Source organism: Aulonocara sp. 'chitande type north' Nkhata Bay, linkage group LG4 (assembly GCF_057382095.1).
Source record: "Aulonocara sp. 'chitande type north' Nkhata Bay isolate Kocher_YH1m ecotype deep benthic linkage group LG4, A_spYH_male_GT1.1, whole genome shotgun sequence".
Classification (NCBI taxonomy): Eukaryota; Metazoa; Chordata; class Actinopteri; order Cichliformes; family Cichlidae; genus Aulonocara; species Aulonocara sp. 'chitande type north' Nkhata Bay.
The window spans coordinates 30,499,092-30,517,233 of NC_141347.1; the positions used below are offsets into that span (position 1 = coordinate 30,499,092).

At 41.0% G+C, this 18,142-nt stretch overlaps 3 protein-coding genes across 5 annotated transcripts in view; 2 read left to right on the forward strand and 1 right to left on the reverse strand.

Annotated features, from left to right (window-relative positions):
* The window catches only part of cdk12 (cyclin dependent kinase 12), a 49,635-nt gene extending 38,670 nt beyond the window's left edge, over positions 1–10,965 (forward strand). The window contains exons 16-17 of the transcript XR_015128856.1: positions 10,370–10,543; positions 10,864–10,965. The gene's annotated coding sequence lies outside the window, so the exon portion shown is untranslated. The remainder of the gene's footprint in view (positions 1–10,369; positions 10,544–10,863) is intronic.
* On the reverse strand, positions 2,153–7,142 carry LOC147332963 (neurogenic differentiation factor 2-like). Of its 3 annotated transcripts, none has more exons than XM_086289810.1 (3): positions 6,764–7,142; positions 5,926–6,191; positions 2,153–4,561 (listed from the first exon to the last, which is right to left on the reverse strand). In XM_086289810.1, exons 2-3 carry the CDS (start codon positions 5,931–5,933, stop codon positions 3,490–3,492), a joined length of 1,080 nt encoding a protein of 359 aa, XP_086145936.1. In that variant the 5' UTR covers positions 5,934–6,191; positions 6,764–7,142; the 3' UTR covers positions 2,153–3,489. The 3 variants fall into 3 exon arrangements, with proteins under 3 accessions (XP_086145936.1, XP_086145938.1, XP_086145937.1); XM_086289812.1 differs by having other exon boundaries at positions 5,328–6,191; XM_086289811.1 differs by lacking the exon at positions 5,926–6,191 and having other exon boundaries at positions 6,764–7,141.
* Positions 10,966–12,844: 1,879 nt separating the features above from the next.
* Positions 12,845–18,142, forward strand: part of ppp1r1b (protein phosphatase 1, regulatory (inhibitor) subunit 1B) — a 30,468-nt gene continuing 25,170 nt past the window's right edge. The window contains exon 1 of the mRNA XM_086289819.1: positions 12,845–13,118. Within this exon, the coding sequence (XP_086145945.1) occupies positions 13,026–13,118 (93 nt within the window). The 5' untranslated portion in view covers positions 12,845–13,025. The remainder of the gene's footprint in view (positions 13,119–18,142) is intronic.

Here is an 18,142-nt window from a genome sequence, read left to right on the forward strand (position 1 = left end):
TGCCGTCAATATGTCCGAACTACAAAACGTGTAACGATATTTTTTTCCCTGTTACAGGTATGTTCTCGACGAAAAACTCGTCTTTTTTCAAGCTTTTCAAGGCATTATAATTTTTATATTCCACATGACGATATCTTCCTCTTTTGGGGAAGAGAGAGGTAAAAATGGCAATTTTCATAACTTAGTTTTCACAATAAAACACTCATTTTATTTTTAAATGATGTGAATCGTCGTTAGATCAATACCCAGTAAAGACGTCGAGGTTAATAAGTTGAATATATACGTTTAATTAAGAAAGTGCTGATTTTTTTTCTCTTTTTTGACGGAAACTGCTGTAAGTAAAAATTGCTATTTTTTTTTATTGGTGCATGTTTTACACAGAACATTATTACATTCTCACATAACTTATGGTGTGTCGCATTCATCCAAACCTTAAGCATTGATATCAGCAGATTAAATTCGTGGGAACACACAGATTTGCCGAATTGACAGGAAATGATCAGCAAGTTGTTCCAGAAAAAAATACATGATTCCAACATTTCAAAGCAACATTTTAAACATCAATATAATTAAAACATTCTCCGCTCCCAAAACATCTGATTTATTTTAAAAAGCCGTGGAACAATCTGAGTTATACTTTTTGATATATTTATATAATTATTTGTTTTCTCTTCGGTGTTGATGTTGCGTACCATCACCCGCCACTCAGGTCCTGTGTGTGTCATTACAGCAGTGAGCACCCACCACATTTTGGGGAGCATATGGGTTGCAGGGCAGAGCTCCAAACCCAGCCGGGGTCGCAACGGCTGCCCCTTGCACTGTGACAGCGTGTGGACACCACACGATGATTTTTCTCCCTTTAAATAATATATACATAAATTAAAGGTGGTTAAATTGGTTTTTAGAAGTTATGTTATTCAGACTTCTCCTCTGTGATAACTTGATGTGTGTGATAGGGAGAATTTACACCTCATATATCCACCTGAATCAATTCAAACACCTGATGAATAAGCCTATATATTCATATTGCCATATTACTGAAGTGTTTAAATGTTTTCAGATGTGTTAAAGTTTGAAGAAGGGAACTTTTAGGAAAGGAAAGGGAACTGATTATACATCAGCATGAATATGTTAATGAATAGTCTTTAAAATAATATTGTTTTAACAAATATTTGGATTTTAGCTGGTGTCACGGCTGCATTGCTTCCGTTGCGTCAGGATCGCAAAGTGTGTGTGTGTGTGGGTTTTCTTTTTTTACACAATTATAAATATGAAGGCATTTGAAACAAACAGGCCTAATGCTTATGTATCAATGATGTAAAGAGTATTTAAGCGATCGAAATAATGTGATGATTAACAGAAGAGGTGTTTATGTGTTTTCCTTTTGGTGTTGGAACTTTAGACTTCTGAATGAGCGATGGAATATTCTGGTGCAAAAGAAAAGGACATACACAACGTGTTTGTTTCCTAAAAATCTAAAAAAATCACTTGCAAAATGGAGCCCTTTATGTTCTGCATGGCGTTAAGCTTCACACTGCATGGACCAAACACCAGGTGTAAGAGCTGTCCGAGGTGCTGAAAGAGACTTCTTTCTTCCTTCTTTCTGGTCAAGAAAGTGTGAAGGAGACTCCATGATGCTGTTAATTGCAGCGCTTAGCATAATTTAATCTGTATTTCGTGAGTGTGTTTGTGTGTGTGTGTGTGTGTGTGTGTGTGTGTGTGTGTGTGTGTGTGTGTGTGTGTGTGTGTGTGTGTGTGTGTACGTGTGTTCACCACGGTGTCCAGGTTCTATTCATCTTGTAGATTCTCCCTTAAGCCAAATGTCCGCAGTACATCTGTTGACGTCCTGAGATACATTCAAATCTTTCCGTGCATTTTTAAAGGCGGAGACCTTCGCCAGGCAAAAACGACGCACTGGCACCATTTTAGTCAATCTAGAAAGATGGCAACACCGATCTCTCCCTCCTGCCCTATTTTATAGGATAAAAGCCCCGAGGCTTGGAGGAACTCCTGCAGGTTGTGGCACGAGGCCCGGTCAGGCTCATAATATCCAAAAGGAGTGATGCAGGCTATGCACTTTTTTTCCTTATAAATTAAAGTCATTTTAATAATAAAACGCATGTAGATGTCCAAAGACTTAAAAAGGAATCAATTTGCACAGTCTCGTTTATCGTCGTTTTATTGTACCACACAGTTTATTGAATACAAAGTTAAAAGACTTGAGTCTTTTCAAAAAATAAAGCAATAATAATATTAATAAAATAAATAAATTAAAATAACGAAAGAGCAAAAAAAAAAAGATAGAACAATGGTCAGCAACACAGTGTTCCCTTCATTTCCGGACACTATTAACATTAATTAGAAAACAATACAATAAATACGTGCAATAATAATAATAATAATAATAATAATAATAATAATAATAATAATAATAATAATAATAATGATAATAGTGAAGTGTTTAGCATAGCAGATTGCAAATAGAAAATATGGAACCAAAAATTTGATTTGAAAATAAAATACAGTGCAATGGCTCACTTAAAAGAGCAACGGTAATATGTATGAATAGAAGTAGAAAATTAAATAAGAAAAAGTCCGATTCCAATGTCATTTATTTATTTATTTATTTTTATTTTTTTGTTTATTTATGTTTTTTATTTTAAAGTTGAACATTGTGGCCAGCCCATTTTCAGATTCGTGTTTATTCCTGTGTGTGTGTGTGTGTGTGTGTGTGTGTGTGTGTGTGTGTGTGTGTGTGTGTGTGTGTGTGTGTGTGTGCGCGCGCACCCGTGCGTGCAGCAACAGTGCTGATGAACATACAGTGTCCTTCTGGGCCTACTTGCCTCGCTCTGTGGCCTCGTTAGATTTTGCATAGACGCAGAAACGATTGATTTGCTGTAGAACAGATTCTTCTAAAGCAACCCAACAAGTACAGTTCTCAGGATTTTTCCCTCTGTTTTCGTCTGGATTTAATTATTTCTCAAAAAAACCCAAACAAACAATCAAACACATCTTTCCAAATGTGATGTCGTTTTGCTCGGTTATTCATGTATTTTATTAGAAAACCATCGCAAATATCAGGGTAGAGCTGTAGCCAGTGATGTAGTGGTGAATAAATTAGTGCGTAAACTTTGACTCCCAGCCATGAAAATACAGACAACCACCAATACAAAGACAAACCACAGATTAAAATTATGAACAATGTAAAATTCCATTTTCCTCATTAGTCTTGATTTGTTTGTCAAATTTCCGCTTAGAGATAGAAACATTGCGCAAAATAACACTTTGCAGGTTAGGTATACTACCTTCCACTACATCTCTGACTATAGCAAAAACATGTTTTAAGACAGAACAAATTAAAAGAACAACACTAATGACAACAAGTGGAGGATTTCCCCCAGAATGCCTAAATCCTGGCGGGTAAGCTTGTCAAAAAGTGTGCCGTGGATAGATTGTTGATTGCAAGGGGACGCACGATAGGCTTGTCGTCTAATTGTGAAAAAACGCGTTCAGTTCATCATAGACGGGGGCCCGTTCGTGGTGTATGTGCATGTCGTGGTAAGGCAGGACGTTTTCAGTATGAATACCGCTCCGGGTCCCCGAGGAGCCAAACACCAGGTTGTGGGCCCCAGCGGGTCTGGAGCCGGGCAGACCGGAGTAATGCATAGAATAGTGGTACCCCTTCTCGTTGTCGGGGGACGCAGAGCCTTGATGCTTCAGGGAAAAGTTGCCATTGATGCACAGAGGCGGACTGAGAGGCCCCTCATATTCGGGACTGTTATACTCCGGGGATCCGCTCCCGCCATACAGTGAGTCGTAAGTTGAGCAATAGCCGTGTGTCCTCAACGGGTGCGAGTTCGAGCCCGGTTGGCAGTGGGGGCTAGACAGACGCGCGCACTGGTAAGGGTAGGAATGCATGGAGAAGGAGCCTGACCCATACCTGCCCCCCTCCTGGCACTGTTGCTCAGTGAGGAAGTTGCGGGAGTTCAGCTGGAGGCATCCAGCCACCAGGTTGGTTGTAGGCTGGGAGAGACCCTTGCACAGCGTCTGGACGTAGGACACAAGTTCAGGCCTTTTCCCAGAGCGTAATATCTCAGACAGGGCCCAGATATAGTTTTTGGCCAATCGTAACGTCTCAATTTTGGACAGTTTTTGTGTTTTGGAGTAGCAGGGCACCACTTTACGCAGATTGTCCAGAGCAGAGTTCAGGTCATGCATGCGATTGCGTTCTCTAGTATTTGCTTTCATCCGCCGCATCTTGGAGCGCTCGACCCTGGCTTGGGTCATTTTGCGTTTTTTGGGGCCCCGTTTCTTGGGCCTGTCTCCCTCCGTGTCCTCTCCGTCGTCCTCTTCTTCCACTTCGTCGTCCTCGTCGTCTTCCCCATCGTGTTCTGAGTGAGTCCGACTGCCTCCTCTTAGACCAGAGACCTCCATGCCGTCCTGGGTGTCCTGATCCTCCTCTTTGATCTTGTCGCTGTCGCTGTCTTCGGCCCAGTCGGAATATTTTTGTACGTCGGGAAGCAGCGAAGGATCACTGAAAAGCCTCGTTAACATTGTGGATCTAGAGGGGAAGGAATATATCGAAAATTAGGCCTCGGAATCACAAGACATTTTGTGTGGGCGCTGCAGATTGCGTGACAGCGAAGAAATTTCAGATACAATGGTTCCACAAAAACCCTAAATCAAACAAACAAAAAAAACTTCCTTTATCGCACTTCACAATAAAAAATTCAGATATTTGGCTTATTTTAGGATTATATAAACTCCCGAGGATGTATTATATTTAAGGTTATTGCTAAATTGTTGTTGTCCCAGAAAAAATGACAAATGCGTAAATTTGGGGAAAGAGTAAAAGTGAAAGAAAACCCTCAAATCCTTAGGCTGGGCTACAGCCAGACGGATCCCCATTTAATTCCCTGCTGTCAGTCGTATGCCCTGACGCGTCCTATCGCAGCGGGTCCCAGCGGCAGGGGCCACATTACAGGTCCCATGGGGGCCCCCACTTTCACTCCTCCTGACGCCCATATACACTCCTGGCTGCATTCCAGCACCTCTGCTCATGGCAAGCAAGGCAAAGACGATTTTATGTAATTGATTTTGTCTGATCATATATACATTTATATATATATGAGAAAAAGGGAAACGGAACACAAAAAATCCGTTTTTAAAACATATCAGATCAATGAAAATAATACTAATCATAGTAAAAGTACACAAAATACTGTCACTATCATTATAATACCTTATTGTTAACCGTTAACAATTAATCATTAATGACACTTGCTGACTGTAACGTCTGAAAAACGAAACGAAAACGATCAGCCTACCACTTGATTAGCAAATGCAGTCCCATCACAGAAAAAGAAACACCCAGAAACACGGTGATCTTTGACAGATTCAATAAGGCTCCACTGGCTTCCTCCCTGACACGTTCCACTTCCGAGCTATTATTATAGTGCAGCAGCAGATAGACTTGCAGCTCATGGTAAGGTAGGCTGTGGTGGTTGGTTAATTATCTCGGGGGGTGTGCCAGGGGCAAAATCTAGTTTTTAAATCTCAGGCTCAGGAGGTTTGCTCAATTAGAAGCAAAAACACAACATCGTTTAATTAACAGACCGTGCAGCTTACATGAAATAGATTTCACACATAATTCAGTATGCACGAGTGCACGATTTCAAAGCACTTTTTAGTCAGCGATAACCTTTACAGATGGAAATCGCTTGTATCGTTTTAGCCCTCGTTAAATATAAAAAAATCAAGTCGTGAAATGGCCTCTCTTGCAAAGCCTCCTGCCCCTCCACTGAAAAAGGCTCTGTTTATGGTTCAAACCATGTTTTGGCGAGATAGATTGTTGAAGATAAAACTGGACAAACAGAGATAAATCATGCCGCAGACTGCCTGTCACAGTCAATGGCGTTGTCCCACCCTTTCATTTGCTCCGAGACTGAACGTGCAAATCATCGACAAAATCATCAATAAATCTCCCATTAAGTTCGAGGACGTCCTCCATCAAGGTACCGGAGCCGATTTATAAAAACAAATCTTCCACGGAAATGTCTCACACTCATTGTCTTTTGTTTGTCAGATTCAAGGTCCAGACGCAGGAATCTCTAAATCAAATTAGTGTCCGATGTGATCTATTTACAGCCCGTGCGCTGTGATCAGGGCTGCTCCAGTCCTCGGAACCGCTCCTGTAAATGATCATAAAGCAGTGAAATCGGGATCAGGAGACGCTTGGCTTTTTGACTTGAGCGCGTTAGGCTGTCTGATTTATGATAATCCAGCTAGTTTGGGATGTTTGAAGTTGAAGGGCAAGCCGAGCAGGTGAGAGAGTGAGGAGCTATTTTGTGCAAATGCGCCCGCATTGGTATCCAACAAAAAGGCAAACACGAAAATTGCACGTTAATGCGTGACATTTTTTTTTTTTATTAGATTGGGTTTCAAAGCGTGCCATCACCGGCATTGTGCTTTTAATCTAGTGGATCGATCCCAACATACCAGAGCAAAGTCACTGACACTGGAGGCGACTATACATTTACATTTTTATCTGTAGAATAGACCTTTACAATAAAATGTATGTGCAATAAATGTGTTTAATTCACCTCTAACATTTATTAAAAGTTAATTCTGACAATATATCCAAACACCTGGAATTAAAATGCATTTAATTTATAGATTAAATTTCTCCTACATTTTGCACGGACACTTCAGCAACACTGATAGTTTTTTTTTTCTAAGCCTGTATTTTTTTGTTCCAACTTACCTCGGCTCGAGCTCTTCGCAGGGGATGGGAGGAGAAAAAAAAAACGCTCTTTACTTTCAGACCATCTTCAGGGACCACACGAGCGAGCGAACCACCGCTCTGTATCAGAGTATAGGTGCAGGAAGCGCGCGTCTTTCTTCACTGGTGCTGACGTTAAGCGGTGCCGCTCTCCCAGCACGCGCGCCCGAATAAGTGGAGCTTGTGAACGAACGTGCGTCTTGGCTGTGTCTTTGTGTATACGTGTGAGTGACTGAGTGAGTAAGTGAGCATGTATGCATGTGTGTGTATGTGTGTGTGTGTGCGTGTGGCAATCGTGAGCTACCGGGGACGGGGTTACATACCAGCTATGGCTGTGATGCCAGCGCCCATATGGCTGGCACGTCACCGGCAAGAGCCATCACATGAGAGCCCGGTGATTGACATGCGCCCGCATTCGGAGAGATTTGCCCTCCCGGGGGAAAGAGAGACACACAGAGAGAAAGAGAGAGAGAGAGAGAGAGAGAGAAGCAGGAGGAGGTAGATGTGATGGTGGTGGTGGAGGAGGAGGAGGAGGGCTTCGCCATCTGTCACCGCGCTAGCGCTCACACAGCCAGAAAAAAAGGAGGAAAAACAGAAGAGAGAGGGAGAAAATAAAATGGTGGAACAACAAAACTCATCATTGTTGACCTGTGCTGCTGTTTCAAGACATGTAAGCTACTTTTTTTAAAATTCAAACCTGTGAAATTTGGTAATCCCCTGCCAAACTCACGACTCGGCGTTTAATACAATATAACGGAGAGCTGCACAAATATCCCTGCACTTACCACGAAAAAGGTGATATTAAAAGGGCTAAAGACAATTAAGTATGTGAAGTCATATCAGAAAACCCACTGATGCTAATTCCATATATTATGGTAGTCATCACACTTCAGCATCACCCATGAAGGATATACTCTTATAAAAATGTGGAATAAGTGGCAATACAGTGGGTAAACTATAACCAGCAGTCAAACAAGAGCTACTTAAAATATCTGAGCAAGCAATTAATCAATTATCTTCTCTCAAAGTCTATCCTCAAAGCCTATTATAAAATCATATCAATTAACTCTCATCAAATGAAAGGTGGGCAAACCGTGTTTATTTGTGGGGTTTACCCTCCACCACAGCTCCGGTTCAGAAGCTGAGTGGGGGAGGGAGATGAGGATGCATTATAAGTGCATTAAGACCGTGGAACAGACGGCATATTGTTTATTTATTTACCTAATTGGATCAAATTATGCTTCAATGTATTCAGAGGAACGACAACCAAAACCAACTGTGATTTGTTCTGACTCTTCTGGGCCCAACACTGGCTGCAGATGACCCACTTGCCGGAGCTTCAAATGAATTAGATTAAAACATATACCATTACATAGGCTTTAGCTGCATGCATGGTGTGCGTGTGTGAAGATCAAATGTTTACTGGTAACAGTGTCTGAATGTGTGAGGTTTGCCAGAGCTGCTGGTCATGTTTTCAGCATGCAATGCTAAGCATGGAGGGCGGGTGGGTGGGTGGGGATGTCCACAGGGGCAAGTGTCACAGAGAGAGGGAAAGAGATACAGAGACACAGTGAGAGGATGGGTGAGAGAGAGTCTGAGACCCAGGTGTGCAGACCCACTAGGGATGTTTGAAAAATGAGGAGGAAGGGGGGTGTAGCAGTAGATGACATGCTGGTTGAATCTGGCAGAGATCCTCAATATTTAGGAGGCATGTTGGCACATCAGTGGCAGAGATGCAAGAATTCCTTGCCACCAGCGCCCCGATCCCTCCAATATGTCTGATTTGCTGCATTGTGTCCACCCCAGCTCAGAGATCTCTCTATTTAGGAGGCATTAGTGGAGTTAATGTGGGAGAAATGAGCCTGATGACCACCAAGTCCAACTTGGCACAAAGACACCCATCGGGCTGAGGGAACAGGGACCTGGAGGCTGAGAAATAGCTGATAGAAGCTGATCATGTCCTTGGGTCTCGATCACCCCTACATTGCCTGCAAAGCCACAACTATGGCAGTGTTTGGGAGGTTGCGGGGTCATCCCTGGGGTTAACGCTAGTGTGGCAGCTGTGGTTAGGGAGCCGTGATGTTGCACATTCATTAATGTGTCTCTTATCCCTTATGGGAAAGAGGGAATGATAAACTGGCAGTACCTTGAACCACTGTGGTGTGATTGTGTCAGCATGTGTATTTGTGTTGAGGGACACTGAGCTTCACTGCTAGCCAAATTGGTGCCCTATCCTACCTCAGCTGGACGGTGGAGGGGGGGAGAGATGCGAGCGCTGTGGTGATGGGAGCCTGGTGCTTCCCAACAAGTCCAAAACAACCTTCAGGTCACCTTGCCAAAATAAATGCTAAATGTCAACGGCGTGGCTTTAGCCAGCACTGGGCTCAAGGCGGCTCCAATCAAGGAGAGTTTGATCTGAAATTGAAATGCCAGAGAAGAGCTTGTTTGGAATTATGATGTTTTAGAATGACTTTGCATCCGGTTTGTATGTGGATTAGCCTTAAGTAAGGACCACCTGCTGTGCTTTTACAGGCTAAACGCATGCAGTCAGATTCTAAATTAAAGCCCTCTCCCTTTAAGATCTCAAATTCTCCATCACTCGTTTCCTCCATGTTCAAATGACACATAAGAGCCTTTCAAAGTCATCAAGCCACACCTCCCTATACCGTTGTCATTCCCTCACCCCTTCCTTCTTCCCTTTTTTTACTGTCAGACGTGTGAGGTGATGACCTGCACTTCACTTGTCTTTCTGGAAGAAGTGCAAACTTCTGCTGGCACAAATATGACATACAGCTCACATGCACACACACATATACACACATACACACGGACCCTCCCACCCCCATCAGACTCCCGGACCCCATCTGCACTCTCCTCTCTCCAGTCCCCTAATTGCATATGCACAAATGCAAATGCCTATTAATTAATTACTTGACTAATTAGTGCAGTGGTATTTTAGGGCGATAAATCAAGTAGAGATGGGGCCGAGGACGGCGGGGCAGGAGGAGGGCTGCACGGAGCATCGACAATGAACCCACACCAGAGGGAGTAATCCTAATGTACAAGGCTTGTGCGCGTGTGTGTGCTGTGAAGAGAATGTGCACAGCAGAGATCCTGAAGTAAAGCACCGTTTAAAAATGCTGAAGAGACCAAAGAGGTGACTGAGGGAGGTGAGTACTTTCAGTCTGGAAGAGGAGGTGAGAAAGGTAGCCAGAGAGAGGGGAGGCGGGGGGAGAGAAGAAATTGAGGTAGGTTGAGAGATGACCTCTGCTCTGCCAACTGTGCTGTTTCCTGGCACGCGGCCAAGCTCGGATGCTCGTTGCACCTATTTTCATAAAGGAGAAGGGATCAGCTACATACTAGGACTGCTACTGATCCATATTTATGCTCACATTGTAAACCTTGTACAATAGTTCAATGAGCATAACAGTTGGCATCATTTACGCAGCGATACTGATGTGATAATTGTGGCATCTGTGATTGGGAGGTGAATAATTCTGGCAGCCATGATAAGCTGTGTATCCGTCTATGTATGTGTGTGTGTGTGTGTGTGTGTGTGTGTGTGTGTGTGTGTGTGTGTGCCTGTAGGTGTGCCAGGCCCCCACCATAGGTACCCATGGAGATCTCCGGACTGAAATATTCATTCTTGTTTGCTCGCCCAGACAGTGTGGTCCTAATTGCAGCATCAGAAAGCTCCACCTCTCCCTCTCGTCTGGCTTGGCTGCAGCAGAGATAAACCTCATCTGGGAGCAGGATGTCTCTGTAAGTACGTGTGTGTGTGTGTGTGTGTGTGTGTGTGTGTGTATTTGTACACCCGTCCTCTTTTCTGGGGTTTTTAGGTGGGTGCTTGGCTTGCTCTTTCTTCACTTACTCATTTACAAATGTTGCACACAAAGCCCCCTTTTCGAGGAGCGCTTCTCATCACAAGTCTGTCAAATTCATTCATTTGATTTGCTGCATGTCACATTTTCCCCTTGTATTTCAGCTTGTCTTCATGCCTCATTCCTTCTGCCTGTGATGGAGTTGGGTCGACTATTGATCTTTCTGTCAACATGTCTGTCTGTCGATCTGTCTGTCCACAGGGCGAATATGAGGCTCTGGAGTTTTTCATCAGTTCCCGTGCCAACCCTACCCATGCCTGGCCAAGCTGAACCATCTTGTGGGATTTTTGGCTTTTAATTATAGTAAGAGAGGATTAATTATGGCAGTGGAAACAAGGGGCCATGCATTATTGATGCTATGAGTGAAGGGCTGGAGGGGGTAGAGGGTGCTAATTAAATCACTGCCCTACTGCCATGTCCTCCTCTGTCTCTGCCTTCACCATGTCTTCCACCTGCTACATCTACAGCACCCCACCCTACTTTGCTCCTGACATCCAGGCACACGTGTATTGTTGCTCTCACATATCTACCAGTCACATCACCCTCTATTATCCTTGAGGAAACCTACATGTCAAAGTTTAAACACTGAGTTTCTCTCATTGTTGCCTCATGTCCCTTCAGCTTGTCCTTCATCCTCATAGTCCTGTCTTAGAATTTTCCTCTCTGTTTTCACTGTATCTTGATTAGACTGCCGCATCCTATTAAGAGTGATTTATTCAACTGTTTAATACCCCTCAGTGGCAACACGTTTTTAAATTTGCTTTCATCCTAAACGATCACCTCAGTTTCAGTTTCAACCCCCACTAGGAAAGTTATTTCTAGTCAACAAGGGTTGAGCCTGCTTAAGAGCCAAATGTAGCAAAAGGCTGCCATCTACTGGAATTTGTTTATAATTATATCCTTTATTATTTAATGGTGCTGAGTTTAGCTTTGAGTACTATCTGTATTTACCCATCACTTATCACAAATTGAAGTGGAATTTGCAATAAGTGAAGTGTAAATACTGTCAGGCTTTTTTCTTTGGAATTTCTTTTAGTGCTTATTTCATACTAGAGATTATGCCAAACAAAATGCTTAAGAGTTTAATATATTAAAAATATAACTGATAGGTTTGTAGCTTGAACCTATTCGCTGGAACGTTGAAGACAATATAATTACACAGCAAGCAAGACACGAAGTAGGCAAAGTTCTTCATGTTTCTCGTGCACGGGAGAGAACCGGACAAACGCCGTTCCTTCGCTTGACCCCAGTTGCTCTCATCTGCTCCCCCATAACACTGCTCTTTTATTGAAGTTACATGAATATACATAGCTTCATTAACATATGACGTCTACATACAAACAAAGAGTACCTTCCCTGTGTGTGTGTGTGTGTGTGTGTGTGTGTGTGTGTGTGGTCCGAGTGTGACCCCATAAATGACTTCCCTAAACCTGCTGGTCTGGAAGTCCAGCAGTTCATCTAAACAAAAGGCACTTAGCCTAAAACAGATATAGCTACGTTTATCCTACCATAAAACAATAAGAGAAGGTACGACCTCTCACATGCTCCCAGAGTGCTCTGGAATGCACACAAAGTTTGCAGACTATTAAGGATCAAACCTCTACAAATCTAAAACTAATTATAAAACTCTAAGCATATATAAGTAGATATTTCTAAGCATAAATGACAATAAACAATACAAAACCTAACAATAGCACTGTAATATAATTTGTTGATATAAAAAGCAACCTAATTTCTGGCAGGTGTGCTTTCCGCAAGTGAAAGTGATATGCAGGGTGTTGCACAAATTAATCTACAAAGTTACTTTATGTGAAAGTCCACCAAAGAGACTACAGGACACACACACACACACACACACACACACACACACACACACACACACACACACACACACACACACACACACACACACATATATATATATATTGCATCTATACTATCTAGATTTTATTGTCTAGATTTCCTGAGAATGTATAGTTGAAAGTATGAAACTTTACTGTCCTTCTGTTTGTGAACTGTGACCTCAGTGGTGTTCTAGCATGGTCTGTTGCTGGTCTTTACACACTAGTCTGGGAACCATATTTTACTTTTCAAGCAGCCTATCACACTGAAGTTAAATTTTAAGAACAATTTGCATTGACTTCTTTATTGTTTCAGAAGGTTTTGTGTCCCCTGATGTGTTGTTGTATATTGTTTTGTTCCTGAATTATTATTTTTTTCTTTGCATCTGGTGTTCCTTCACTGATTCTCTTGCAGGTTTATTTGTGCGATCTTGTCCTAACAAACTCCAGGGGGGTAATTCCTTTTATGCCTGTCTGATTTCTGCCATATTTCCATGCACAGCACTCAGTGTACCACTTCAGATGATGGCTTCCACAGATGGCACCCAGTGGTTGAAGGAACCTGATTCAATCAGACAACCTGATTTGGCGTCAAACATCCACCCTGCTGAAATGGTGAGAAAAATCTGAAAACAATCCAAGTTCTGCACAAAAATAACTCATAACCCCCCCTTCCACTAGCACTAATATCTAATCAGCCAATGAGATCGCAGCAATTCAGTGCTTTAGACATTGTCAGGATGAAGTGCTTAAGTTCACACCAAGTATCAGAATGTGGGCAAAAAGTAATTTAAGTGACTTTGAGTGTTTTTTTGGTCAGAATATTGTGGAAACTGCTAATCTCCTGGGATTGTCCTGCACAACCATCTCTAGGCTTTACCGTCAAGAAAAAAGATAATATCCAGTAGCTGGCAGTTCTTTGGTGAAAATGCCTTTGATGTCTGAGGACAGATGAGAATGACCAGACTTAATCAAGCTGATGGTAAAGCATCGATCAGAGAGCATCCCTGAATGCACCACACATCAAACCTAGAAGTAGACGACCATACCAGATACCACTTCTGTCAGCTAAGAACACAAAAACTGAGGGTCCAATTCATATAGGTTCACCAAAATTGGACAATAGAAGATGTGAAAAATTTTCCCTTCATTTCTGCTGTGACATTAGGGTGGTCGGGTCAGAATTTGTCAGAATCATGTAAACATGAGGCAAAATCTATGAGCAATGTTTTCAAAGAATTAAGGTCATTCTGAAGGCACAAGGGGATAGAGCCAAGTACCAGAAAGGTGTACCTAATAAAGTGACCAAGGAGTGTATGCATATATACATAAAAACAAATGAAAAGAAGTAAAGCCTTCAAGACAAAAGTCGTTTAAGAACTTGTAATTACACTAGTAGAACAGTAGATGGTACACAAGCATCTTTAGTCAACACAATGCAACATAATGTCACCACAGTTGGTGCTGATACTGCTGGGAAGGGCAGCTTTCCCAGGTGTATCCGACTGTGGTTTTTTATATGAACAGAGCGTGTTTATTGTGCGATGGTATGTTATATAACTGGATGAGTGAGGAGTCAAGTGAGGTGCTGACTGATACACAGTATCTCTCTGTGCCCCTCAACTGAGATACCACCTGCTATTATGTTATAAAGCCTCTCTGTCATCCAGACTAATGGAATACTTCACCTTTCACAGTGATTTTTCTCCCTGAAATCCCCTGTGAATGTGCGGGTTTATTACTACTACAGGACCCAGCAGGTAGAGAGAATTATGCTAGCCTCAAAGAGACGGGTTAATCTGTTATATTGTTGCTTTTTTACCAACACAGTTCCTTGTTCCCTTTTGTTTTTGACACGACTTCATTGAGATAACCAGAATGCATTTCGTGCTTGAAATGGTTGGGGTATCTTCTGCAGGGGGTCTAATGCACCTGTGAATTAGTTTCATAACAGGAAGGCTTTTGTCAGATGGCACAAGATGCTCTGTTTAGGAGCAGATAGAATTGCAGACCTTTTATCTGGGTTGGAGTGTCTCCACTGTGAGTACTTGTGTGCGTGAGTTTACAGTACACATGCCACACATTTTGTACAGGTTGTCCCTGCTGTCTGCTGGAGTTATTATAAAGCTCGCTGTTCTAAAGCAGCTAGTAAGATCTATCTTCAGAAGGTTTTTCCTGTGGTTTTGCCAAAACAGTGATTTAATGACAAGGCGGAAGCTAAATGAATAAACACTGTGAAGTGCAATAAAAATAGAGCTAGAGACATGCGAGTCTGCATATCGATGAGTTTAGACAGTGTCTGTAAATACACGCAGCAGCATCATGAGTAGAGCAAGTGACATAACTGATTTAATTAGAGCTACAAATAAATACTGACTTCCCCGGAGATATTCACTACAGGTAGGCCGGCACTAGTGTAACAGTGCACAAATTAAAAAATTAGATAGCTTAGTATCAGAGCATTAAAACATTTTTTCCCCTTTGAAGTAGTTTTATTTGTTAATCCCTTCATGCACAAATGAGTTCTGTAGAATATCTGTTTGCTTTCCAATTAGAGCAATTTGTTCTACTTGTCAGTGTGTCGGCAATGTGGAGTAATGTCGTTAATATGACAGGCGGTCGGGGGATTTTACAATGCCTGGCTGCTCTGATTTGAAAGCTTACCTGACAATTTGTCTCTGTAGTAATCCATACAACCAAAGCGGGAGGATGCTCCTGATTAGCATGTAATGTTTGAATACATTTTCCCTGTATAATGCACTGAAATAGTCAGCCTTGCGTATTCTACTGAACCAAACGGTTTCATCTTTTAACATAATTTCAGCTGCTTTCGTGGAACTGTACACAATGAGCTGGCAGAACAGAGCAGCAGCCAGTAACAGCAACATTAAATACTGTTAGATTTTCCTAGAAATAGGAGTCGACTGAATTTAGAAAAAAAAAATCTGATTTACTAGTGCCCTAAATCTGATTTACTGGTGCTCTAATGTAATTTAGCTGGTATGTGCTTTGCATCATGTGCAGCATAATGATGGTGAATCTTCAGTAAAATATGAAATCATTTAGTTAGAGTGTTTAAAATGTGCTTTTATTATGAAGTATGAATTTTAAAGGGTTATTTTAAGTATCAATAACAGCACACTCTTTTCTGACCAGTTTTAATGATCGTTTATTATCATTTATTTTAAATCTCTTTTTTTATCGTATTTTACTTGATTTATAAACACTTTCTTTTTATTTGCTGCTCCTTTCTTCTCTAAATCCTGTCTTATTTTGCCCGAGAATTGTGATTGCTTTTCGAAGAACTACAGCGTTATCTGTAATTCAAGTTTCAGATCCCAGATGATCATCCTGTTTATGTTTACTGTGCCAGCATCACACTTGCTCATTCAGTCTGTGTGTTTTCTTTTTCTCTGTTTTTATTTATTCACTTTTACAAAAAACCCTCCAAGAACCAGAAATTTATTTTATTCCACTGTGGAGAACACAAGTGTGAGATCTCTACATCAAGCACCATTTACGCAATCTATATGACGTCTACTGTATTGTCAGTGGATATCCTGGGTTTTCTGATTTGTGGAATTTGGACTAACAGAGCACTTTCTTTTCAAAATGACAGAAATTGCAACTTTCATATTTTATGGCCAGAAGGGATGTTTAGTAATGAATTTTCATTCAGATATTATGATGCTAAAAATCAAATTGTCTGCAATTTGATAGTTTTAACTTAGTATTTCAGAAATGTATAGGAATTTTTACTCCTTCCAAAACAAAAAACTCACATTTTCAATTTATGTCCATACTTCAGGTAAAAGAGGACTGTGGAGGAAGTCATTATAGCAGGAAGGACATGGTTAATTTAGAGGTGGTATGTTATAGAAGAATTGTGTAATGTAAGGTTCTGATGCTTTTAAGCATTAGGATTTCTAAAAGGGAAAAAACAATATTTTTTTAAGTCACAGTCATGCACATCATCTATCCTACTGAATATCCTGTTAATTTATATAATAAATAAACTATACGATAAAAGGGCATTAAACTATACCCCTACTGAAACTGGGTTGTTTTTCATGATGAAACCTGAAAACAGGATACTGATCTGATTACATCAAAAAGAAAATAGGTAACCAGGTTTTAGAAAAAAAAAAGTCAGATTGCACAAACCAGAGAATGGTGCTCATCTCTAAAGGTAGCATTAAAACCTAAAACACTGAAAACATTGTTCAGCATGACTCAGTTATAGCAAATCTGTCTCCACGACTGAGTTTATACAGATTCTCCAGTATTAGGCAGCCCATCAAAGTCATAAATTATCAATTATCAATCAATTAAAATCAATTATCTTGATGTCTCTGATGAGGGGGAAAGAATAAAGTTCTCTGGAAGGTGAGACCTCTCTTAAACAGAGAGGCTGCCTGAATCTGCCCAAACGAATTCCTGTGACATGTTTCTAGCAACCACAATGCTAAAATTATTTTAAAAAAATCTAAATATCAAAACAATTCTTTCTTAGATGAAAACAATGTTGAAGACAAACATACATATCAGCTTTGGTGCTTTTTGGTGCATTTTTTTTTTAGCTTTATCTACTGACTGTGACATAGCGCAGTTGCAGATTTCCATCTTAGCCAGCTTCACTGTCAAGCAGGTCTCTTCAGCTACTAGTGCTAGCAGAGCTTTAAGTTCTTTCTGGGTTTATCACTTATCTTAAAATGGGTTTAAAATTTTTTGACAAAAAGATGAGCTAAGTCCTGTTTGCACTTGTCAACACTCATGATAAACAGATCCTTATTCTGAGTCAGCTTGGCAGATTTAATTCCTGTGAAGTGGGCAGCATGCTGGAATTTGCATCTGATTACAGCATTGATATAGTTTCTTCTCTCAAACCTGCCTCCCAACAGAACCCTGCAAAGAAACCTGTTACAGAGTTTCAGTAGGATTTAAAAATAGGCCACAAAATGGTCTGCACTGATATGTATTTATATTCAAATACCTAAGGAATATATTTAGTTTAGTCCAGATCCCGAATGCACCATCAGTATGAGAAGAGGGAAATGAGTGGTTTATTGAGTGATGCATGAACTCCATCTTTTGATACTTTGATATGTTTGTAGTATAAGCAAAAAGGGAGAATGACCTTAAACTTGTCACTTGTATTTTCTGTCTCTGTTTGATTAGGTTCAAATTATAAATGAGGCGTTAAATTACAGTGTTAGGTTTAGGTGCCGGTACCACTTCATTATGCTTGGGGGAAGCTTATAGTTTGACTATAAGTTGCTTCTAGTTTGAGGAAACAAAGTTGGAAACAAATTCCTTACATATGCTGTCCCAAAGGAATAGTGTGAAAAGCAGATGTGATGTTTTTCCTCTTTTTTTTCTTTCTTTACTAGCTTTAGCTTGATGGTATTTTTAGCTGTACGCAGCAGCGGCAGTTCCCCTTTCTTTTTAAATTGGGCAAAATTGCTCAGAACTATAAACAGTGTGGGAAATTAGTCTTACAAAACAACAGAAAACAAACAAACCTCTGAACGTGATCATCAGCCTCAAGTGTAGCTTACAACACAGGCTCACGACTCTTTGGATTATTGAAGTAAAAGTCATAATCCTACTTAGGTAATGGTGAAGAATTTTTAGTGGAG